The sequence below is a fragment of the Cygnus atratus genome, chromosome 15 (genome assembly GCF_013377495.2).
Source record: "Cygnus atratus isolate AKBS03 ecotype Queensland, Australia chromosome 15, CAtr_DNAZoo_HiC_assembly, whole genome shotgun sequence".
NCBI lineage: Eukaryota > Metazoa > Chordata > Aves > Anseriformes > Anatidae > Cygnus > Cygnus atratus.
Genome location: NC_066376.1, coordinates 465,916 through 490,402, shown reverse-complemented (window position 1 = coordinate 490,402; position 24,487 = coordinate 465,916). Strand labels below are relative to the sequence as shown.

Here is a 24,487-nt window from a genome sequence, read left to right as displayed (position 1 = left end):
GAAATGCACCTCATCTCTCCAGTGCTGAGGCCCTCCTTCTCTTGACAAATGCAGATTTTATTGGCTGTTTGCTAACGGAGTTAGGAATTAACATGATTATTTTGCATAGTAATTGGCAGCATGTGTGGTGAAGAGATCAAAATGCAGAGAAACTAGAAGTGAAGAGGTTTAGTGAGGCAGAGCATTTGTGGAAGTTAAGCAGTGTGTTTAAGTGCCTTGAAGTCACAGTCCTCATCCTGTGGCTGCCTGTGGGATGCGCTCCATTTGCTCCCCTGGCTGGGCGCTCAGCGGACAGGCGCTTGGCCCTGCTGCCAGGCAGACAGCGCTGTGCAGGGCTGCAGTCCGCAGGGCTGCCAGCCCGGCGCTGGTGGCACTCGTTCAATGTGCCATTTGGTATCCACCGCAGACAATGGCAGGCGGAAGCTTTCACTCCCACGGCGCCATACGGGAAGGATTCTGTCATCATGCCATGACAGGGAGAAGAATTTAAATGTTAAAAGGCAGGTTTTCTCTGAACTGCATCCAAAATACCCACCTAAGAATAGTGTCTGTCTTCAGAGGGGTGACTGGTTTCCATCCTCCCTCTTTCACACATTTATAGCACCCCTATTTCTTCCTCTGACTCTTCCAAATCTGCAGCTTTTTACCAGATGCTGTGATGGGACCGTGATCAATGCATGCAGTGGTTTGGTGTAATTTACACCCAGGAGTCAGACAGAGAGCACAGTTCTTATCCCTCAGCCTAAATCTACAGCCCACTTGCATGAAAGCAGAAGTCCCAGATTTATTAACCTGCTCCTTCCCCTTGTTTATAGCAGGCCCTCTGCTTTGACTGTTACACCTGGGTGTATTAGGTTTTATCAGACAATAAACCTGGCTCAGTGAAGCTAGACTTTGTGTCAAACACACTGTAATATTCTCAAAACACAGCCTCAGCAGTGTGCATCCTAATGCCAAATGTACAGATCTTGGGATTACGTGGCAGAGCCCATAATGTTCTGTCAGTCAGGATGCAGCAAATCCTGTAAGTGCAGGCACAGGTAAGCTTTTGTTCGGAGCATCACAATGGCAGGAAGCTTTCTCCCCTGTTTACTTTCCATTGCAGACATTTACATTCGGACCAATGAGCTGAGAATGTTTTCTCGATGATTATAAGAGTAGCGTTAGTATGCAGATGAAAATGCAAATTGGCCTAGATAAGGCTTCCTGGATGGCACTGGAAGTCAAGGATTTAATCTAGCATGATCTTGGACATAGTTTAAGCTCCTCAAAAACAAGAACACATAACCTGATGCAAAGATTTCATCTCAATAAACCTCACTGTCAACAAATTCCAGGAGCCTTTGTTTGCTTTAGCAATTGGTTCGGGCAGATGTGAAGTCTGTGAGGCATCTGATGCCTGGGGCTAACCTTCACTAAGCTTGCAGGCCGGGATGTCTGCATGGCATTACCGTTTGTGTGGCACTGCCGTTTGTGTGGCGCTTCCACAGCAGCAGCCAGGTCCGGCCCCTGCCCCACGTCCCTGCTGCGGTCAGGGCTGCACCGCCTCCACCCCGCGCCTCTGCTTGGCTCTGCCAGACCACCAGCGCCACGGCCGGATCCTCTCCCAGCTGAGCCAGCTCGCTTGGTGCCTGTGCTTCAGAGCCCTTGGGCAGCATCTCCTGTCTGCTGCCCAGCCCACCTGGCTTGTGGGAAGCCCCCTCTGTCCCCTCAGGTCCCTCCCGGGATCCCAGCCAGGCACCAGGATGGTTACTCTGAGGCACGCAGGGGTTTTGACATGGCCGAATGAACTGCTTGGCCGCAACCTTCTGAGTTTTAATATTTCATGATAAGATACTAATTGTTGTCTCTGTGCCAGGCACTGGCATTTCTTCAGCCAACTCCTGTCTTCCTCCCTGCCTATACTGATAGAGGCTAAAGCAGCACAGGAGATGAACAGGTCCCAGATTTTGATCAGAGCTTCCACTGGCTCATATTGCCAGGTCCAAGTCTCCAAAACCAATGAGAATTCAGGAGCTGTGAAGTCCATGATATGAAGGCACCCAGGCCAGATCCCCAGCCATGCAGCACCTGGAGTCCCGGGGTAGGAGAGCCACAGCCAAGCAGGGACGGAGTGGCTGTCCTCCTCACCGCCACCCAAACACTTCTCGTCAGGCTGTGGCGGGGCAATGCTCTGGTCTCCTTTCTAAGAGAACCATCAGGATGGTGTGCAGGGATGCTCTGCATCCACACCTGGAGGTGGCGTCTCCCGTGCAGCAGCTTCAAGGCCCTCGGTGCAGTCAGGCTGCTGTTCTCGGGGCAGCAGGGAGACAGGCAGGCTGAGAGGGAGAGGCGCGGGTGCAGAGCAGCAGTAGACCAGCCTTCTTGATGAGTGAGCACTTAATTAGCCTCTGTTCAAGGCCCAGTCCACGGGAGCTGTATGTAGGAACTGTGGGGACAAGAAAACCTCTTAAGCAAGAACAAGCAGGGAGGCTCTGGGCTTCCCAGACCTTCCTTCCAGAGCTGGAAAGCCTTCACAGCTAAGCACAAGCCAAGAAATGCTGGCAGCACCAGGCAGCTGAGCACAGCCCTCACTGCTTCATCCTTGCGCATAAATTACCTCCAGGCTCTGAGCTAAACAAAGGGACCTGAAATAATTCTGCATTTTAATAAAGTCAGCATTCGTGCCTCTGTTGTCCTTATAGAAAGAGAATTTGCATTTCTTGTTGCCAGCTCGCTCTGCACAGCCTGCTGCCACTGGAGATCAGCTGCACACTCCCCACCATGGACTGAGTTACATTTTATTTCTTAATCACTGTAACAGCAGAAATGCAGGGTAGAGCCACTTTATAACCCCCAAAATAGAGAGCCCATGAATACATCAAAATCCCTTCAATGGGCATGTTACTTTAAAACGTGAAAGTCCCCAGAGCACCTCTGCTGGTGGCCAAGTGTCCCCCCTCTCCCCCCGGCTGCTCTCCCACTGTACTCAAAGCGGCTGACAGGCTCACAACCAATTTGATCAGGAACCAAAGGCGGAAGAACTGGCACTTCTACTTCGGTTCTGCGTTTCTGTAAAATGCATAAAGAAAAAAACTGCAGCTTCTCCCTCCCAAGGGAGCAGCATCCCCTGGCTCAGAGTTGTGCCTCTGGCAGCCAGCATGTGAGCCCATGAGCCACAGGAGGGCTGTGTTCCACCTGGGACACTCCCTTCTCACCTAACATTTTGTTCTGTTCAGTCCTCTGCAATTTTGGCACAGATTCAACCCACGACAAGCTGATTCCACTGCTGCAAATGCAGAGATCTTGCCAGTGGCAACAACTTCCATAGCATGCAGACCCTTCATCACCCTCAGGACTGGGTCATATTGACTGCCCCTGCTCTCATTTTCACAAAGCAGTCACAGAGAGAAGCTGAGTATTGGGGACAACCCACATATCTTTAGGGAGGACATGGTGCAGATCAGCACAGGCAGAGCTCACCCAGCCCCGCTGCCTGGCACCAGGTAACAACGAGCTCTGGCAGGAGGCAGAAATCCCCCTATCAGGGCAGCCCAGCGGCACAGTGAGGGCTGCGGGAAGCGGCGCTGGCCTCGCAGTAGAGGCCTGCACAGAAAGGCTTCTGCGCCAGCCTCCCCTCTGCCTCTGGCCACACAGTCGCCCACCTGCAGCCAGCTCCCGACCAGCTCCCGGCTCTGCTCTGAGCAGTCCCCTGGGACCCCACAGTGTGCACCCACTCCCCCGGGTGCCTGTGCCAACCAGACTGCAGGCCGCAGGGCAGATCTGGCCAGTGGTCACTTCTGCAGACAGCAGGGAGGCTGCTTGGCTTCTGCCTGTGAGCTGCTGTTGGCAAATGCCATGAGGACATCACAGTTGTCCCTACGGGACCTCCTGAGCAGTCTTTAGTGTAGCACTTTGCAGAACCTGTTCCCGCTACAGGATCCTCCCCAGACAGAGAGGGGTGGAAAGGGCTTGTCGGTAAACAGTGCATCTTCCTCTAACGGCAGTGTCAGGCCCCACTGACCACAGAAATGGGAATCCTGTATCGCTACAAAAGCACTGGGATCCCCGGGACTTACAAGAAGGAAAATGCTGCACGAGCACACACCCCAGGCCCAACGCTTGCTGTGCAGGCTGCACTGCTGGGCTCTGGAGGCTCAATTCCTTAACTCAGTTGTAAATCACTGCGTGTCTCTGCTTATCTTCTGGGTTCTCAGACTTGGCAGGAGTCCGGCATGGACTAAGCTGCTCATATGCTTCAGAAATGAAATCATCTAATCAAAGGCATTGTTGTCTCCTAGGACCAGACTGAGAATCCAGAGTGGTGCACAGTGGCAAAAGTCACCCTTGGTGACAGCCTGCAGTTGTCCTGCGTAACTCCATGCTGTGTGCCAGCCCTTTCTGTTGAGCATTACCAGTGAACAAATAGTTTTTGTGACTTTTCATCACTTGCCCTGTGCCACAGCAGCTTGTTATGTTGGACACAAGGGCCACGTGCGGTCTGTCCAGTCTTGAGGATTCTGCCTCAAAATGTGAGACAGGGGCTGAACCACAACCATGTCTTGACAAAGGCTCTCTGGGGCTGCACGGTGGCAAGGGGTGCCCTGCATGCTCCTGGGGTGACTCCCTCCTTGTCACGGTCTGGTAGGAGTTCTCTCAAGCCGTCTGAGCCGCTGCGGTGCCGCAGCACGCTGGCATCCCCGGCAGGGCAGGCAGCGGGGCCAACGTGCCCCACTCCTGCTGCACCGCCCCCGCTGCAGGGCCACCCCAGCGTCTCCCACTGCAGGGGAAAGCTGTGACTGTAGCTTTCAGCATGTTCAATTACTGTCAGTTAATGATGATTAATTTACAATTAAGGGCCTCTAAAGGATAGTGTGTGTGTTAAATAAATATTGATCTTTCATTTGTGGCCACAGATATATTACCCCCGTTACAGGAAGTTCAGCAGTGGCAGGAGCACGGCAGCCTCTGCTCACAGCCCCGCTGTGCAAGGAGAGCTGCCCGGGAGCACCTCCAAGTTAATTGTGTTTTGTTAGGAAATTCTGGGGATTGCCAGGTGCATACAGGGCTCCGTGCTCAGACTCGCCCCAGCCAGCAGCTCTGGCTGTGCAGGGCTGGATTAGTCATTTCGTTTGTGGCACTTCAGTATCGCTCCCAATTGCTTGGTCCTGTTTCCACTTGCAGAAAACTTGTGAGCGCTGGGGGGTGCTGGGAGCTGGTGATTTTCCTCTCGAGCAGTCCCTAATTGGCCTTGCAAAATAAATAAACCATCCAGTGCCTGCTAAGTTTCACTCACAGCCAGGCTGCCTAGCAGACTGGTCCTGGGCTGGAGTGAGGTGGAGCCGGGGGCCTCTGCGAGGCCGCGGGCAGTGCAGCCGAGGGGTCCAGGGCTGGCCAGGCCCCCCCAGCAGGTGTTTCAGGGCATGCCTGCAGCACGCTCACCGTGTGACTCTGCTGTCTGGCAGGGAGATACTTAGCTTTCTCCAGAACACACGACTAGCCAGTACGTGGAAAATCCCAGCAGCAGCACCTGGATTGAGCGGAGCCCCAGGACCAACGTCCCCTCGGCAAGTGCGTGGCTGTGCCGCAGGCCCACGAGGTGCCAGAAGGGAGGGACGCGCGGCACCATGCACAGCACAGCCTGTCAGGACCAGGAGGAGACGGGGCAGGGAGTGGCCACTGGCTGCGAGGACATGGCCGGCACATGGCGGCGGTGCATGAAGGGCGCTGGGGCTGGTACCATGCGCAGCTGCGGCACAGGGCCTGGGCCAGGCCTTTACCAGGGCAACACTGCTGGGGGCCGTGCTCTGCACGCCTGCTTGGCACAGCACCCAAAGGCCTTATTACCAGCTGTGTCCCACTGCCGAGGGTCTTTAGGAGAAGATCAATTACTCCCTAACTTGTTTTCATAGAACAGAAGCAAAGAATTCAGCCTATCTTGAAAGAGCCCCAAAACATCATTAAATAACCCAGAGTGCAGCTTGTCCAGTACCCCAGGGTACACATCTGGCTGTCTTCTCACAAGAAATGACTGGGCTGAGAACATTTTCTTGGGCAAAAGGCAGCGCCTGGCTGAGCCATGTGCTCTTCAGCACCTACTTGCTCTTCTCCCTGCAGGCTGTTCTGGATGTGGCTCAGAGTATCTCAGGTGAGATATTCTGGTTTCCCTGAATATGCAATGTGTTTTTCAACCCAATTTTGGGTTTTCTGTGGAGTCTTTCTGGCTGGCAGTCCCACCATGGCCACACACACATAGCATGGTGCAGCCAGCAGGAGGGGGGATGCACTCAGCATCCTCTGCAAAGGCACTGCTGCCCTGCAGGGGAGACCTGGCCCAACGCCTGTCCGAGCCTTGGCTGGAGGCTGACGAAGCTGGCCATGGCTGTCAGCCGGACAGAGCCCTGACTGCAAAGCTGCCCATCAATGCACCCCAGGGAATGGGCGGTCCAGACTCAGAGCCATGGCCCAGTGAGCCCCAAGGTCTCCTGTCCCCTGCATCGCTGTCCCTCCTCTGTCTCCCTTGCCCAGCAGAACTGCCCTGCAGTCACTCCCAGGCAGCAGCTCCTCCATGGCCCTGGGTTTGTTGGCCATTCTCCGTGGGAGCACCACAGCTGGCCAAGCTGTGCAGCTCGTTGTTTCAGGCCTTGAAGCTCAAGAACTACTGCGAGTTCAGAATGCTGTCATTTTCTTGCCTGGTCATACATGTCTATGAAGTTTTCTTTATGTTGCTGTTTTCTGACATCTTTCTGACTTTTCTGTGTGTAATGAGCACATTCTCTGAGACATATTTTTCTAAAAATCTTTTATCTGTTAGTCGTTAGCTTCATGGCTCTCCACATTTTCCAATTTCATGAGTATTTTTAACTTGTGCCTTTGAAGTATTTGTGACTTCTTTGTTGGTCTAGCAATGGATATCAGCGTGCTAACAATATTCACATCAAAATCCATCTAAGCTTCTCAAGAGTCCTTCACGCAGTGTATTGCAGGGCCCATCTCAGGCCAGCACCAGTGACGGCATGTCTAGGAAGAGACCGGTGAGCCAATGCGGGGCCCTGCACACAGACACGCAGAGCTGCTGGCCCTCGGGGCTGCTGCTGGCCCTCCGGGCTGCTGCCCACCCGCACGGCCCCACGGGCAGCAGCTGCTGGAGCGTGGCTGGTGCCCAGCCTCTCCCGTGGCAGCAGGGGCAGCCCCAGCCGGGTGCCACCACAGCCAGCTCTGGGAGGGAAGGGGGGCTGAGCACTACTGCTGTGGTGCCACACTGGGAAAGGGCACGGAAACAGCACCAGCAGTGGTAGTGTGTAAAGACCAGGGACTGGCAATGACTGGAGACATTGACAAGAAATAGGGTCATCTCCTTTGTATTATTTTTCTCCAGAGATGCAGATTTTTTGCAGTTGCTGCCGTATCATCCCTTAGGATGGCTGCAGGGATACAGCCTTCCATGCAGATGCTTTTACATCTATGCAAATCCGCATAGAAGCACACATTCAGAGGTTTGGGGACATCACGGAGCGATATCCACAGTAACGACATTTTGTTTTTCTTTAAGTTTCTTCTTATTTCTCAACACCTGGTACTCAGGAGTCTTGAAAAATATCTAAACATGGTGCAATCCATTCCAAATAATTGAAGGCCACTTCAACTTGCACCACAGCCAGCAAGTCCTGAATGCTGGAGCTCAACAGGGATTTCCACAGCAGTACAGCACCCTTCTTTCACATCTGTGATTCTTTCCCACACATGGATGATGCAGGAGGATACAGGAGGAGAGACTGATCCCACCCCACCTTCAGCCACGTCCCAGGCAGCTACTGCATGAGCTCTGCTCTTTCTTGCCAGCACATTCCTCACTACCATCCCCTTGCCAGGAACTAGTCTCCCTTCTCTTCTGCATTGCATTTCTTGGAAGCAGGCACACGAGAAGAATATTGTCTCCGGCTTTCTCTTTTATTTGAGGCATGTATTTAAAACGATGCTTTTGTTCCAAATGAATGAGTTGATTCATTCAGAAGTGCAGTTTCTGTTTTTGAATCAGCAGAGCTGTTTATGCTCATGGTGTCCATAAAACTGTTATTTTAGTCCTGACACTGATGCTTATGAATAAAATTTAGATCTCATTCAGAAGTACATTAGCTGTAGCTATTTGGCTTCTTGTTAACACATTAATTTTTATTGAGAAGACTACGCTGCCAAGCAGTTCCTTCTCCATCTTACAGCAAACTAAGTACCTCAAAGTACAGACTTCAACACGACAAAATTACAGCACGTGCCTCCCTCTCTGGTACCCACTGAATCTACAGATTCAGTTTGCGGCTGCTTTTGCTCTGCTGCTGGATCACGATGGGAACTTCCCAGTTATGCTGCGTTAACAGGAGAGGCTGGAGCAGATGCGCCATTGATCAGGAAGAGGCTTTCAAGGACCCGCTCAAGCCGTCAGTAAGCTGGCACAGCTCTACGTACCCAGGAGGGACCGGATGCTGGTGTGCTGGAGCCAATTAGCTATCCCATGTATTTATTGCACTTTTTTGCTTGAAGCAAGCTGTTAAATGTCAAAAATACTTTCGCATTTTAGCAGAAAGATAATTTTTAATAGATTCCACCTACAAAAAGGAGCTGACTGGCAGAATATTAAACTCAGGAAGATTTATTTTTAATCCATGCCTCCAAACAGCTTCAGATAACCATTTCTGCATTGCTCCTGGCTGATTAATACTGCTGTCCCTCGCCTGTCCTCCTCACTTGGTTCTGTGGCAGCTGTGGCCTCTCACATCCTATTAACCTTGTCTGCAGAAGGGACACCTGGCCAAACCAAAGAATTAGCTCTTGTAATTAAGAATGTAAACACCACACACTGCCTGCTAATGTCCACGTGTCTTGTCCCTGCCTTCTCCTGGTGCTTGTTAGGGTAGGCTACCTCCAGATGGGTTTTTTCCCAGCATCACCTTTCCACACAGGAGCTTCCAATAGTCTTTAAATAGACAGACTTATCAAACAAACAAACAAAAATAAGTGGGGGTTTGGTTCTTCAAAGGTTGGGATCGGTATTTTGTGAGAGCTGGTTGCCCCTAGCTGTTCTTCAGGAAAGGGTGCCATCAGTTAGTGGCATTTGCTGGGACAACGTGGTAATCTCGTACTCTTAGAGGAGACAGTTAATGTATGTGACTTGTCTGATCTAGAACAGCAATACTTTTATTGATAATGCCAGAGTTTATGACCTGGATCTGTAGCCTGACAGCACAGCACAAGGCTGGTGGGCCAAGTGTTTCCACAGTGAAGTCAGCTACGGTGGCACAGAGATGTGCTCGTGGTACCTCTGCCTCTGATTCTTAGTTTTATTCTTAGTTAAGTAGTATTAGTCTGTTCTCAGTATCAGCAGTAACTTCCTGGTGCTGGGTAGAAAAATTAAGTCACTATTCATAATACAATAGCTTCTGAAAATTAAGGTGACTTTATTTTTTTCCTCAATAATATAATGAGTTATTTTGAGTGATGCCAGATTTAATGGCTAAATCAATATGTGTGTTTAGTGTTAGGCTTTATTTTAGCACTAAGTGACATGAGATAAGCGGACTTAGAGTGTTAATTGGCTTGTGTTTAGCATTTACACTAATCAGAGTGTGCAGTGCTGCCCAGGGCTCTTCAGCACTAGTAATTCTGTTTACCCAAACTAGGAGTTGTTTACTCTATTGACTGGAGTGGAATCAGTCTGTTTTTTCAGCTACTTGAATGTTACACTGCATGTGTTAATTCAAGAGAGAATCCTGGCTAAACCTGAGCTGTGCTGCACGTGGTGTGTATGGGGAAGAAATGGCTAAACAAACCCTGAAGAAAACAAAACATTAACATGTACCTGAACTGATGAAGCACGTATGTGAGGACTTCAGCATTGTAAGTAAACAGTATTTATTTTCTCTTCATGGCTGGCATATTTCTCTGCCTTCATTTCAAAGGCATGCAAAAGGTAAGATGAGCCTGGGCTCCCCTTTCTAACTCACTGCCTCCTACAATTAAAACAGAGCTTCCTATCATCCTGTTTACCAGGTGAATCCACAGATGCAGTCAACTTCCCATCACCAGGGTCAGAGCACTCTGTTTTCATGAACCAGAAACAGGAGCTGGGCTTTATCAGGTAACACTCAAGAGCCCAGCTCTGCTATGCTGCCCCAGGAGGGCTCCTGCAGCTCAGAGGGTCTCTCTCAGGCACAGGTTGGCTGGCTGCAGGTTCGTATGAGGCAGCAGAAGGTGTTTCTGTGGCTGTTGCAGAGCCGCCTGGCCCAGGGTTGTGTCTGCCTTGTGATGCTGAGAGCAGATGCTGGGGAAGAGCCCACTGGAGCATCCCAGGAGCACAGCCGTGGCCAGCATGTGTGCACGCGGCCTGGCTGCTGTCGCAGGCTGTCTGGAGAGGGGCAGCCTTACCACCGTTTTGGTCCTGTCACCTGGCTCTTTTTTAATGCAATTGCTTTTGGATCATTTAATTTTTATCTAAACATTTGCTTCCCAGCTGAGGTCTTGGGCAGCACAGCTCTGGCTTCCTGGAGCAGTGCTAAGCCCCTGAAAAAGAGCTATCTCTTGGAAATGCTGACAACCCTGACCACAGCTGGAAGCTGCCTCCTGAGCCCTTCCCAGGGTCCTTCCTTGCTGCAGACCCAGCGTGCCTCTGTTTCTAAATACCTTGCAGCAGGGTGGGTGTGATTTATAGACAGCGGTGGCATGTGCAGAACCTGCAGTGCTCTTCTCCCAGCAAAGATGCTTTTTACAAGGAAGGTCAGATGCACCACAGACGATTCATTCATTCTCCTTGTTGCTCTAAGCTGTGCTGAGAGGCAGAACAAGATGAAATCGCTTTTATTTTGCAAAGTGCTATTTATTGATTTCTGCCAAACGAGCTCTAACTTGGTCGCAGTGCCCCTCCAGTGCCGGTCGCCCGGGAGGGTCTGCGCACGCCTGCGCAGTGGCAGGGCAGGAGGAGGGATAGCCCGGAGTCACCGTTATCTCGAGCTGCAGCAGCGTTTTGACAGTTCTCGAGATGGACATTAAATCGCTTCTGCGAGGGAGAGTGAAGGGATGTCACTCAGGCTCAGGGAAGCTCTGCTGTACCAATTACACTGACTGTGTGATCCGAGTCAGAATGAGAATCATAAATCTTGATTATTCTCTGTCTCAACTGATTTGAACCAAATGCCTTGGACAGGGATATAGTTCACATCTCGCTGAAAACTGCAAAAAACTGATTAAATGTACAAACTGATATAAATAGCACTCTATCTGCGTTAATGCCCAAACTGTCACTGCTTGGGGAGAAGATACTGTGTGGACTGGGCTTTCTGTCCTGGCCTAGAACGGCTTCCTGGGTATTTTTGGAGGCAGCTTTCTCCATACTTCCATTTATTTTGGTACTTTGTTCCTGCAATGCTGGCTGTTATTATGATGCTGTCAATTACAGATGGCATCTCTGATTCTGATTGCACTTTGCTTACAATTAAGCATCCTATAGAAAAATGGAAATGCTGGGTCATTAACATAAAGTAATAATAAGGTAAACCATTCAATTATGTAGGAAAAAAACATTTTGAATAATAAGGATATTGTATGCCTAAAAGACATTCAGATGCCAGTGTATTACCATTTTTGCATACATAATAAATGAACTTAAACCCCAAAATAATCAACACAAGCAAATAATAAATAGCTGTGCACTCAGCCACAGCCTGGCTGGTGTTGTTTTCTCCTGGGTCAGAAGAGCAGCTCCTGGATGGGAACAGAGAAGTCCCAGGTCTGTGCGGTCTTTGGCAGCCCTTCTGATGAAGGCTCAGTCCCCACAGGCTCTCCCTTTGCTGCCCCAGGGGGATGCGCGGCATCTGGTGCCCAGAGGGACGGGGCACTGGTGCTCCTCGCTGCACAGTGTGGTCGGGGTGGGGGTGGCAGGGCTCTGGATGTGGTGAGTGTTTGCATTGCAGAGCTGTGCAGATTAACGAGGGGAACGTCGTGTTTGTTTTGGAGCAGGGGAGAGGTTAATGTCAAAGGGAAGGTCTGGCCACTCAGTGTTGAAGTGGAAGGGTCTGGGACTGGCTCTGTTTCTTCCATTGTCTGCTGTCACCTGGGTCGCCCCACTGCAAGAGACCATCGTCCTCTCAAACCAACCAGTGCGTTCAGCACCAGTAGGTCTGCACTGACCAATCTTGTCTAAAACTAGAAATAAAACAAGTAATTGCATGGACTTAGATGCTTCTGCCTGCCTGCCTTTGAACAGCCAGATGCTCCTATGACAGCATTTACCAGCTTTTTTGTGTCAAAACCTTTCTGTATCAGTGGAGTGGGAGTCCTTGTTACCACGTGTCTCATCAGCAATGCAAGAGCTCAGAAGCAGGATGTATACAATTACTTTTGTTATTCAACCTCTTCTGCAGATATCGCTCCTATGTTGTCCTTACATAACAATTCCCATCCTTTTAGTTGTTGATGACTCTCCTATTACTCTGGCACCGTGTTAGGATAACATCCAGATACATCTGAAGAGTGGAATTTATTTACTGCTTTTTTTTTTCTTTTTCCTGAAAAGCTTTTAGCATGATATAGCAGCAGTGCTTGCACTTAGGCAGCCATTATTTTCAGGATTTTTTTTCCTGTTAGAAGTAAATTTTCTGGAAGATGAAACAGGACTCCTCATAGTGTGTAAATTCATATTTGCTACATCTTAATGTTCTACTTCCATGATCTTTCTTCTCAGGAAAGGCCCATCTCAGGGAAACAGGAACGGTCTAAATTACTCAGTTGAGTTGCATCAATATTCAGAGTGGCTTGGACTGTGCCTATAGCTCACTTCCTCAGCCGTGTGATTTTCTTTTTATTTATTTTTTAACCATATCAAACAGGCTTTTCAGGAACTGTAGTCTGCACAAAGCATCTGAAACTCTTCTCCAAGTGTGAAACTTCATCACGCAGATGCCTCTGTTGACATTGCTGCACAGAGTCCTCAAGGCAGGCATGCTTTCTTCCCTGTTTGGCTGCTTTCCTTCCCAGCTATAGGGTTTACATCAAGTCATGGACATCCAGGCCTTTTCCCTTCTTCACGTGACAATGGATGAGGTAGCATGTAAGGGACTTGTATCCGTACACTGGAGGGAAACCGGGATCTGACAGAGAAAGCACCGAGCCAGACTCAGAACAGCAGACTGCCTTGACTTGAAATTCCGCAGTCAAGAGTTGCAGCACTCGTCACTCCTGTCCGTGAGTCCATGTTCGTAGCACATGTGCTAGAGAAGGCATTCAGACTGGTGCTTTTTTGCTATGGCTGTGATGTATACAGTGATTAAATCTGTTAGACAACACTTGGATATTCCCAGCAAATAGCATTACAGCACATCTGTAGAGAACAGTAGTGAAATTAAGTCAAAACAATTTTGACTGCAGTGGAGTTCAAAATACGTGTTTCAGGGCTTTTTCACTACCTGTTTCATGCCTGAGTGATGACCAAGAGTAAGTCATACATTAAAACTGGAGAGATCAGGCCAAATTCATCCTTGGTAAAACAATGTCATGCTGAACATGCATCTTCATCCACAGAACTGAGGTTGCTTTGCAGAGTCAAAGCTGGGTGATGCTGAGGGCTGTGGTTCTGCGAGTCACCTGCCAGGAGCTTACAGGGTTTCAGTGACTTGTCACAGGTGAGCTGCTGGTCCAGGTCAGGCGGCTCCTGGAGTTAGCAGTCCCCTAGCCTTTTGCCATCGCTGCTGGCAAGGAGGTCAGTAGCTAAGGGCACTCTCCATTAGGAAGGCAATGAAATCATGGCGACACTATCTGAAACTTTCTAATTTCTGTGTGAGCTGTGCTGTCAGATGGGCAAGGGATTTCAGCACAAGGCAACAGACATATTCCCAAGGAGACCCACTTGAGGAAAGCAAGATTTAGCATTAAGATCATAATTTCAGATTACATTGTGCTCACATCAACAATCTATATACATGAGAGCCTTTGGGGAACACAAGGCAGTAATAGCTATCCAAGCCAGCCTGAACAATGAGGGTTATTTTTAATTGCAACTGAATGGATCTAACCTTGTGATGTCTGTTCACAAAGCGTTGCTGGATTAATATGGGTTCCATGGTTGCTTCTGCTAAAAGACTTTAATGTATCAGCTTAGTTCTCTGCTCCGTGATTATAGCGTTCTTACCCGCCTATCATGCATGAGCCAGATGGTCCCAGTGAAATCAGAGTATATTTATATTTTTGTCTGCTACTCAGCCAGCTGCCCACTGATATTGTTGCATAGTGGTAGGAGGAGAGGAGCCTTCCTGGGTGAAGTTCACACACCTCTTCCCATAGCTGTGATGTCTCCCTCTGCTTCCTGAAGCGTATCAGAGGAAACATGAGAGCCTTCTTTCCCAGGGCTGCCTGGAAGGATTGCCTGCCCGCCTGGAGGGCAGCCACGCTCTCTGCGGCAGAAGTAAAATGCTGTCTCCTGGCATGGATTCAGCCACTTCCCAGTGTGCACAGGGATATCTTCAGTTCTATCAGTGATGAGAGCCATTAAGAAGGTACAAGTACTAAAGAGATCCTGAACATGCCTATAAAACCTCTGAATCCCTGACAGAATCAATAGTGGACTCTCAGGAGTAACTTCTTATCCAGGCCAACTCAAGCACATGCCAATGAGCTGTTAAAGATTTTGCATTTTGTGGAGACACAGAATCTGTTTCTTTGCAATTGTTGGACTCTAACTGGGCTAGATGGTGAACAATCGCATTAGAAACAGACTGTGCTCCCAAGGCATCTTCCCCGCTTCTGGGAGTGTGGCTGGGATGATGCTGGCAGCACCCTTCCTCCAGGCGCCTGCCCTACGCGCCCCGTCCTTTGAGGGCAGTTGGTTGTGCTGAGGCATGGCCCCTGCTGGGGGGACAGGGGGTGCTGTGCCTGGCCCCCTGGGGTGCAGGTCCCGGTGGCACTCGGGGGCTGCTCCCCGGCCGGGAGGCAGGAGCTGCGGTGCCCTGCTGGGGCCGAGCAGCGATCTCGGGCCAGGCTCAGGCCCCTGTATCCCGCAGTTTGTGTTTGCTTCCTTTTTGATAACTTCGCTATTGACACAATTTCAGATTTGGCATTTCAGTTACCGTAGCAACTCGATACTTCCATTCTCTGATCAGATCAGCTTGCAGTTAGTCAACACGGTGCTAGCACCTCCGTCGTTATGGCAACACGAGCCCGCTCTGCATCGCTCTGCTGGCACCTGAGGGAGCAGAGCGCGGCCGGACGGACAGGGAGCGGGCGCTCCCGGCCCCAGGGCTGCCCACTTGCCTGGCCACGGCTGAAGCCAGAGGTGCCACCACTCCGCTGCACGCCCTGGGCTTCTGAAGAGCCCAGGAGACGTTGGGGAGAAGCTTGGCAGGGAAGGTGGCTGGCATGGAGCAAGTGTCCTTGCACTTGGAAGTGCAAGGAAGTCTGCTTGTGTGCTCTCAGACTGCCACTCCTGAGAACATTTTGCACAGGCACCAAATGGCTTGACAAACTTTGGGACAAACAAAATCTTCTTGTCTTGGAAAGGGAAAAAAACAGTCCCAGGCATCCCTTAATTTATGGGCATTAAATCCTGCAAGAGAGCAGAGCAGCCAGCCACGGGGACAGGGGATTCTCTCCCTCCAGCCACAGCCAGGCAGGGTCACACCAGCTTCCAAGCTGTGAAGCTGCTCCAGTGAGTCTCCCCGGGGGCATTTTGTTTCCCTTTAGCTCCAGTCTGAACTGGCACACGCTTTTCTGAAAGTGCCTTGCAATTTGTTTAATGTTTTTTTATTAAAACACATGTGCAAGCCATCTGAATTAGAGCAGTATGAATCTATTAGGCAGCGACAGATGCAAGTTTTGTGTCTCTTATTAGAAGGGATTGGATTCTGAGGTTTAGTGATGTGCAAAGGATTGGACTTTGGAGAGATTAAAATTATTTTCGGTGTTAAGCACAGTATTTCTAAGCTAATGCACTCAGTCTTGAATATAGATTCACAGACCAAAAAGATTATAAAACATTAAACCTATGTAAATTCAGCTGTAAATTTATGTTTGAACAAATTCAACACGAGATTTGACTTGGGGGCTTACAGCAAATAGGTTCTGCTTTTAATGCGTATAGCACCCTTCGGTTGCAATGCTGTTCTCCCCTTGAAAGTCCCTCGCCTGCTGAATTACTGGCAGGTCACAGTTGACAGCTCAACCAATTATACCAGAATGTGTTAATAATAAAATGGAAAATGACTTCATGTTTGTCTTTTCTGAAGACAAAAGCAGATGTTTGCTCCACACTGAGGAGCTGCAGAGAGACGAGCTCCATGTGCAGGTGTCACTGTTGCAACCCATGGCCATTGCCTCATTCAGATAGCAATTGTGCAGATCAATGTCCTTCTCAGTGGTCCTCTGAGCCCTGGGAGTTGCTGTGAACTTTTTTTCTCTTGTTGGAAACGTGAAAATACAGTTAACAAAGACTCCTTTTGAGTGGGATTGCAGGAAACCTGCAACATCGTGAACAAGCTGCCTACACAGAGATAAATGACAGCTGTGACTGAAGGAATAAACAAGATAATCTGGATTTAAATAAACCACAAGGGGATTTTGGCAACATGCAAATTCACAAATTTATAAAATGTATCCTTTGAAAATAAAGAGCTTGTCTGAAGCCAGCAGTTAAGAACAATTACTACAGCACGTTTTTCCAATGAGGGCTGAGAGCTGGCCTTTGCCACCAACCAGAGGGGAGAGGGAAGCAAGGGTTATTACTGCCCATCACTGCACAGCAGTTGAAGGGCATTTTTATGCACAGAGCAAACAACTGGCAGAGGTGATGGCAGAGTCCCCTTCCTGACTGCAGAGCTGCGGGAGCGTTCAGGGTGGTGGTGGGGACACAGAGCAGCCTTGCCCTCCCTTAGTATCCTGGCCACAGCACTGGGGAATGAATGTGAGAGGAGAGAAATATCAAAAGCCCAAGCAAGCACCCAATAATACATATTTGATCATCTGCCAGGAGGACCAGGTAATTCCTGGATCCAAGCCCAGGAATGGTAATAAAAGTTTCATCTTGACATTGCGCATCACCGAGATGCTGCTACCTACAGGCATGAGGAAGAGATGGATGCTCCCCCCCGTACCTGAGTGAAGGCTTCATTGCTGCTGGATGGCGGTAGAGCACCTTCCGGAGGGAAGTGGCTCGTCGTCATTGCCCAGCTTCTTCAGGCAGGTAACGGTGGAGGTGGAAAAGAGCCAGGGCGGTGAGCAGAGACCAGTGGCAGAGCTGAGAGCAGACGCATCCCCTCGCAGTGCCGTGTCCCTTAGGCTGCTCTGCCTCGGTGTGCTGGGTGTGGTCAGCAGCTGCCTCTTCATTAACTGGCCCGGCATTGCAAGTAAAAGAAACAGCGTAAGAAGAGCCAAAGACCACTCAAGAGGCTGTACAGTCCTTTCCAGGAGCAAAGCATTGCAAAGAGCTCTGCAGCAGCAGCCAAGGAGAGCAATTCAGGGCGCTGCGTGCTGCCCAAGCGAGTGGTGAGTGGTTGGTCGCCATTCTGTTCGTGTGCACAGTTAGGGCAGAGCTCGTGGCAGCAGCTCCGTGAAGGTTATCTGCTCTGAGGACCCGCTGCGGTGCCAGGGGCTCAGCAGCTCGACATTCAACAGCCCTGTTATTTTCACTAATGCCTGCCAGACGGTGCCATGCCATGTTCTCTGCTGCACCCCTGCCAGCAGCTCTCACATGCAGCAGGATGTGTGTGGGATGCGTTGGCTCCTCGGGCTGACATGCTCCAGCTCCTTCACAGCTGCATTTGCGCTGTGGGGTGTCCAGTGAGGCAGCTAGTATGCCTGCCCAGGAAAGGCAGCACCTAGGAAATAACTCTGAAAGGGGGCAGAGGTCAAGAAAAAGCATTTCTGTGTGTGAGTCCCAAAGCTGCAGTAGTTCTGGTGCTCTGCAGGGCCAGGAGTCTCAGGGAAGGATGCTTCTCACTGCACACTGCAGTTTCCTATGTTATCCTTGAAACTGTATGGCGAAAGCTGAATCTGCTTTTCTTCCTCTTTTCCTTGATCGCTACTACCCTGCCGTCTCTCCTTAGTACCAACCTATCTACCCATTTGTCTTTATTGTGCACAGAATTAAACACAGACCTTAAATGTGACAACACTTTCAGATTATTAGCTCTGCAATTTCTTGGCTGCTGTTTATTGTGATAACATCATCTGAAGGGGCTGTTGTAATTAATAGTTTGTATGTGGTTCTTTCAGAACCCCCTGGTGTGTTGGTTTTATACTTGAACATCAGCCACTATAACTTGCTTCCAGTATATTGTCTGAAACATCCCCACTGCAAAGAAAAAGCTTAGAGGCTTTTTTTTTTTTTTTGGTGTGTGTGCGTGTTGCAACAGCTTATTGAAACCATAATTTAAAACAAAAGCTAAGTAAGTATAATATTAAAGTCTCCCCCTTGACCCCAGAACAGAGGGGAGCAAAATCCTTGTTTACAGAACTGCCTATGAAAGGGCTATTGCCACTGCACCTCAGTGCCTGGAAGGAGAGGGAAACTCCACTCCTGGCTGACTCCCAGCCCTGCCAGCCGTCGGGATGCACAGGAGTGAGCGTGGGTGAAGGACGGCAGCAGTACTTCCTCTGAATTCAGATTAATTTTCATCTCTTTTAAAGCGATGTCATCTAAGAACCCACAAATCACAGTCACAATCCATAATACAAAGCAATCAAAAGCTTGTGCAGGGACTAAGTCCCTGATGCCTTACCCCATAGCCTAGATGCCTTGCTCAAGGCTAAATGTCCCAGGGGCTGCAAATGCTCATGGTGTTGGAGCAAATGCAGTGCAGCTGCTGTCAGCAGCCCCCTGCAGCCTGATGGTACAGCCAGAGCATCAACACAAGGTGCAGGGGCCCAGGCAGCCCTCATTTCTCTGAGCTTTCCGTTTCAGCATTCACAGGCATTTGCAGAACAGCATCTTGTCAGATAGGAGACGAGATACAAAGATGTATTACTGTAAACAACAGTCTAGTGGCTGTGGCCAGACCAATCCACGCTGCAACGGAGGTGCCAAGTAGTTGTGAGCGATGTGAACCAGCCCCGGGAGCCCCCCCAGGGGCTGTGTAGCCCCATGCTACAGAGCAGATGTGCTGGTGCTGTGCCCACCACCGGGGTGTGCAAGGCAGGTCTCTGCCCATGCCATGCAGAGGGTCAGACCAGACAATGGCAAAGGTCCCCTGGAGCCCTATTGCCTGTAGTCCAATGGAGCTTTTAGCATCTCATAATCGCCACATTTTGACATTTGACAGCCTGCTGCTTGCTGCCAGGGTGTCTGACTCAGAGGAGCATACACCAGCCAATTTTGCCTGGGCTGGTCCCTCCTTATGCTCAGACAATTGCATAGGAAAACAGCTTATCCTGTCCGAGAAAGCATAAACAAGTGTGCAGTGCTGCTGCACGGGTGTCAAGGTAATTGAACACCATAGCGTAATGGTGTTTTCTGCTTGCCTGGCAGTCTATCACCATTTGCCAGGTAAGAGGACTTTTGCACACTGCTACTTCTCTGATTACTGACTGGTGTCAAAGCCGGGGGACCTAGCAGGAAACCTCCCAGCCATCACCCAGGTTGCGGTGCTGCTGTCCCCAGGGGCTGACAGTTCAGCTGCCCCCCGATCACCTGAGGTGCTCTGTGTGTAGCACAGGCCAGCAAGCAGCAGGGTGAAAAGTGGGCTGTAGTTAAATTGTCATCGCATCAGTTAAAAAGGAATTGTATAGAGATTGCTAGCTATAAATGATGATAAAATAACTATTTTGTAGAGCAAGGAACAGAAGAGTAACATATTGATTTTGGTAATTAATGGTTCAATAGAAATCTGTTCTGGGAACGCCCTGGGCAAAGTCACAGGGTTGGAAGAGCCTTTATTCCCTGGTTCCAGTTTCTCACTCCTCTGCCCTGTTTGCCGAGGCTGCTCACGGCTCCTGGCACAGCCACAGCCACCCAGTCCTGCATGGTTTGGCTGCCACAGCTCTTTGCAGACTCCTTGCAGGCCAGTTAGCCCACGCTGCGTTACCAAGAGGAGAACTGCCTAAGGGGTTCCTCCATTTGCCTCAGTAGCCCAAGGGCCAACAGGGACTGCCCTCAGCACTGTAGTGACATGAAGCTGTGCTGTGCAGTGCCAGAGAAAATGACCACATTCACCTCTTCTCCTGACACCAGTGCTGCTGGTGCCAGAGACCTCGAGCAGGCCCAACACGTGCCCTGCCTTTGGCCCTGTCTAGCAGCAGCAGCGCGCGGACCGACAGGCACAGGTCACTGCTTCAGGAACAAGGGGTAAAGATGAGTGTTTGGAAATCTTTCTTATTTGGTCTAGCCTATTGACTGTGGTGGTATCCAGAACTTCTTGTTGCCTTCATCAGTTCAATTACTGAATTACCAGTGCTTCAATTTTCAGCAGTAGATAAGAAATATTTAAGTAGCCAAAGCAAACATTTGCCTTATCTTACAATCCAAGAAAACTACACGGAAGGATAAAAATGAAATATCTATGGCATTACCAGTGCAACCGGCAGTTTCACACCTGCATGAGCATTTCCTCTTCTCTGAGGATCAGGACTGGTGCAAAACTTGACATGAGGCCATGGTAAAGTGCAGGCACTTCAGACATCAAAGTGAACAACCTTGCTGCAGGATCTGCGCACAACAGGCATCGAGCAGCTCTGTGTTAGCTCAGCACTGCTCGCCCAACTCCCCCCATTAGACAGAAGCAGCCTGCATTCCTTGGGCACCGTGGGGCCTCCAGCAGCACCCTCGGATTAGAGAGCACAGAGCAGCTCCTCAGCCACCCCTGTAAGAGTGGGGCTGGGTCAGACATGGGCAGGAGCACCGTGGCCACTGCCGCTCGCCACGCTGCGTCAGCTGGTGTCTCGCCAGCTCGGGCATCGCTCGCTGGCAGCAGAGCAGTGCAGCAGAGGGTGGTAATGACAGAAAGAAACGAGGTCCCTGCAGCTGAGTGCCTTTGGGGGAAAGTCCTGACCTGCAGGGCAACTCTGGTAATAGGGAAATGGAGCCATTGCTCACATGTGCTTGCTGGCCTGCTCTTCAGTGCTGTTTCCCTGAGTACGTTTTAAGATGGCCCAGCTTGCTGTGTCAGCTGCTGGTTCAGGCTCGGGCTCGGGCCCCACTGGTGTGCGCAGTGACACTGCTGAGCATGGGCGCCCCGTGAGCACGGCCTTCGTCCTCGCAGGAGGCGGATCGCTGCCTCCGCAGCTGGGCCCAGTGAGAGCGGCCGCATGGAGAAGGCTGCCCGTGGCTTCAGCTCTGCAGGCGGGCACCCTGTTTGTGCAGCAGTCAGCCCCTGACTGTGGTGTGGGCCTTGGTGCGATGCGCACAGCTGTAAAAGGTGCTCCCTTCCTACAGGGCTGTTAAATCTGGGTGCTGGATCCCCCACAGGAAAGCCACTCTGTAATTCTGCAGCATCTACAGTCCCCTACCGCTTGCTTCCCTCTTAATCTGTTCAGGCTTTTCTTAAAGGAAAAATACCTCAAGATGCATTGTTCTTGGCTAATCCCTGCTCCTAGCAAACCGCTACTCCTCAGGCAAGGCAGGGGCGAAGCACAGAACCCCTCTGGGCAGGCTGGCAGCAGTCAGGACTGCAGACACAGGCAGCTATGCGCCGGGCACAGCGGCAGAGGGGACGAGCTGCTGGCAGCCCCGGAACCTCCTCCTCCTGTCCTGTCCGGAGACTCCCACTGCCTCCTGCAGCGCCTCACAAAACAAGCCCAGTTGGATGGATTACACTGGCAGTAAATACACAAATAATGGAGAGGTTTGAAGCAACCAGTAGCATTTAGCAGTCACAAATACAAGGCACAGTGACAGGCAAATCTAGCTGGGCCTTGTCTGACAGGCACTTTTGCTTGCAGACTTCAGCTGTGTAATTCCATGAAATGACTGCTTCCGAGTGCTCTGCTGTTTGACGTCAGCATTGCTGCGGTCGCTGGTGCCCAAGATGCTCTCACAGAACCATTTCCAGCCATTCACTTTGTTTCCTCAGCATATGTTTGAACTAAAAATAGTGAGAATGCGAAGGGATAATCCTGCAAGACCCGGAGCACCTCCCTCCGTTCCGCTGCCGCAGACCCCGCTGAATGCCGCAGGCGCTGCAGGGTCGCGCAGCCCACGGCAGGAGCAGGCAGCATCCCCCCATCCTGCTGCATCTCTGGCCCAGCAGCCCCACAAGGAACCGGGCATGCAGGACAAATTAGCAAACAACAGGTTAAACAAACTATACTTTGTGTGGGAGTGCATATGCACAAGTATTTGAAAAGCTTTAGATAAAAATATTGTTAGAACGCACTTAAAAAGCAGTCAATGCTGTGCCTGTAAAGCCTTTAAACACACACACTGCGGTATTGAACACTTGCACAGCACAGCAAGCGCTCCCAGACATGGGTGTACGTGCGGGTGCTGCGGCTGCCGCCCCGTAGCCTGGTGCTTTACCCAAGCCCCATGCGCTTGGTGCAGAGGGCGGCCGTGCCGCGATCTGCGGGGTGCTGTGCCAGGCTGCCGTGTGGGATGGGGCTTGGCCACCGGGAGCCCTCGCTGCTCGCTGTTGCAGCACACACCGTGGGCCGCCCTTACTGCCGCTCTGCCCACCAGCCTCGTTGGCACCCGGCAGCTCATGAGGCTCGAAAGAGGCTATAGTGCACTTGGAGGGGGCATCTTTTAATACCTTCCAGCTTGCTATGATAATCTTCAACTGGGGGCAGCTGGGACAAGCATTTACCTCTTCATTTTCTTAGATATAAATGCTATCTTGCTGGATTTTCATTTTACAATATGGTAATATGCTATCCAGGAAAGTCTTGCTACATGCTAATTTATCCAGTAGGCAAATTCCTTTTGGCTAATAAAAGTGCTTGCACAGGAAGCTCAAAACCCAGCAGCAATTAATTATTGACAGAGCATGTGAATTAGAGATAAAAGAAAAGTCATTCTTTCTCACACACAAGATAGTAAATAAATTTAATTATTGTACTAGAAGCAGGGGATCTTATTCTGTATTAAGTTTTATTAGCTGAGACATTTAAAAGCATGTCATCATAACAAAAAGGTCTTGTGTAATCCTAACTGCACCACTCCGGTACAAGGCTCTGAAGTGAATAGACTTAATTGAGCAAATGGAAGCAGATGGCTTGCTGAACAGACAGGTATTGTACAGGTTTATTGTCAATTAACTTTTGTCTACATTTGCCTATGGCGAATTGAGTATATAATGTGTTACCAAGGCTAATTTAATACTTTAGGTGCCCACCATGTCCGGGGGCTGAGGAGAAACAAAACCACAAGTGCTTTGGTCCCTGGGGCCTGCAGCGTCCCTCCTCCTGAATGTCCTGCCGATACCTGCATGGGGCAGCAGGGGACCCCAGGTGTCTGTCCGTGCCCGGCTGCTGCTTAACCACTTCTCCCTCTGCTTCTGTGCAGGAACGTGATGCCCAAGACCCTGGATGGGCAGATCACCATGGAGAAGACCCCCAGCTATTTCGTGACCAACGAGGCCCCCAGGCGCATTCACTCCATGGCCAAGGACACGAAGCTGATCGTGGTAGTGAGGAACCCGGTCACCCGCGCCATCTCGGACTACACGCAGACACTCTCCAAAAAGCCAGAGATCCCCACTTTTGAGGTGCTGGCCTTCAAGAACCGGACCCTGGGGCTGATCGATGCCTCCTGGAGTGCCATCCGCATTGGCATCTACGCACTGCACCTGGAGAACTGGCTCCAGTACTTTCCTCTGTCCCAGATCCTTTTTGTCAGTGGCGAGAGGCTCATCACTGACCCAGCTGGGGAGATGGCCAAGGTCCAGGATTTTTTAGGCCTCAAGAGGATTGTGACAGAGAAACACTTTTATTTTAATAAAACCAAGGGGTTTCCCTGTCTAAAGAAGCCAGAGGACAGTAGTGCTCCCCGGTGCTTGGGCAAGTCCAAGGGTCGAACTCACCCCAAAATAGACCCTGACGTCATCCACAGACTGCGGAAGTTTTACAAACCATTCAATGTCATGTTTTACCAAATGACAGGCCAAGATTTCAAGTGGGAGCAGGAAGAAAGTGATAAGTAGAACCAAGAAATCAGGAAAAAAGCTCTTCTGTTTTGAGATGTGAATCATCATTAGAGACCCAAAACTCACACAGGGCTAAAGGCTCAGTCTCGTAAGCGCAAGAGTCTTGCGTGGTTAAGGTTGCAGCCAGAGGTGAACAGCATTTCCAGTTCTGAAACGTTAGTGACACATCACCTCCAGGTTGCATTTAGGCCTGGGCTCTCCCCTCCTGAGGGATCAGGGAGTGGGTGGGAGGAGGAGAAGGTGGAGGGAGCAAAGCTCCTTGAGGTGATGGGATGCTTTGTGTCCACGTTCTGCTGCTGGCGTGTTCCTCGCAGCCAGGCAGGCGGGACCAGCACGTCCTGCTGCCACTTGCTGAGCGTGAAGGTGACGTACAAAATCCAGCAGCAACAAGACAAACCAAT

At 50.4% G+C, this 24,487-nt stretch overlaps 1 protein-coding gene across 1 annotated transcript in view; it reads left to right on the top strand.

The window, feature by feature from the left end:
* Positions 1-24,083, top strand: part of HS3ST4 (heparan sulfate-glucosamine 3-sulfotransferase 4) — a 61,951-nt gene extending 37,868 nt beyond the window's left edge. Inside the window, exon 2 of the mRNA XM_035563329.1 lies at positions 23,447-24,083. Coding sequence (XP_035419222.1) covers positions 23,447-24,083 — 637 coding nt within the window. The remainder of the gene's footprint in view (positions 1-23,446) is intronic.
* Positions 24,084-24,487: the final 404 nt, after the last annotated feature.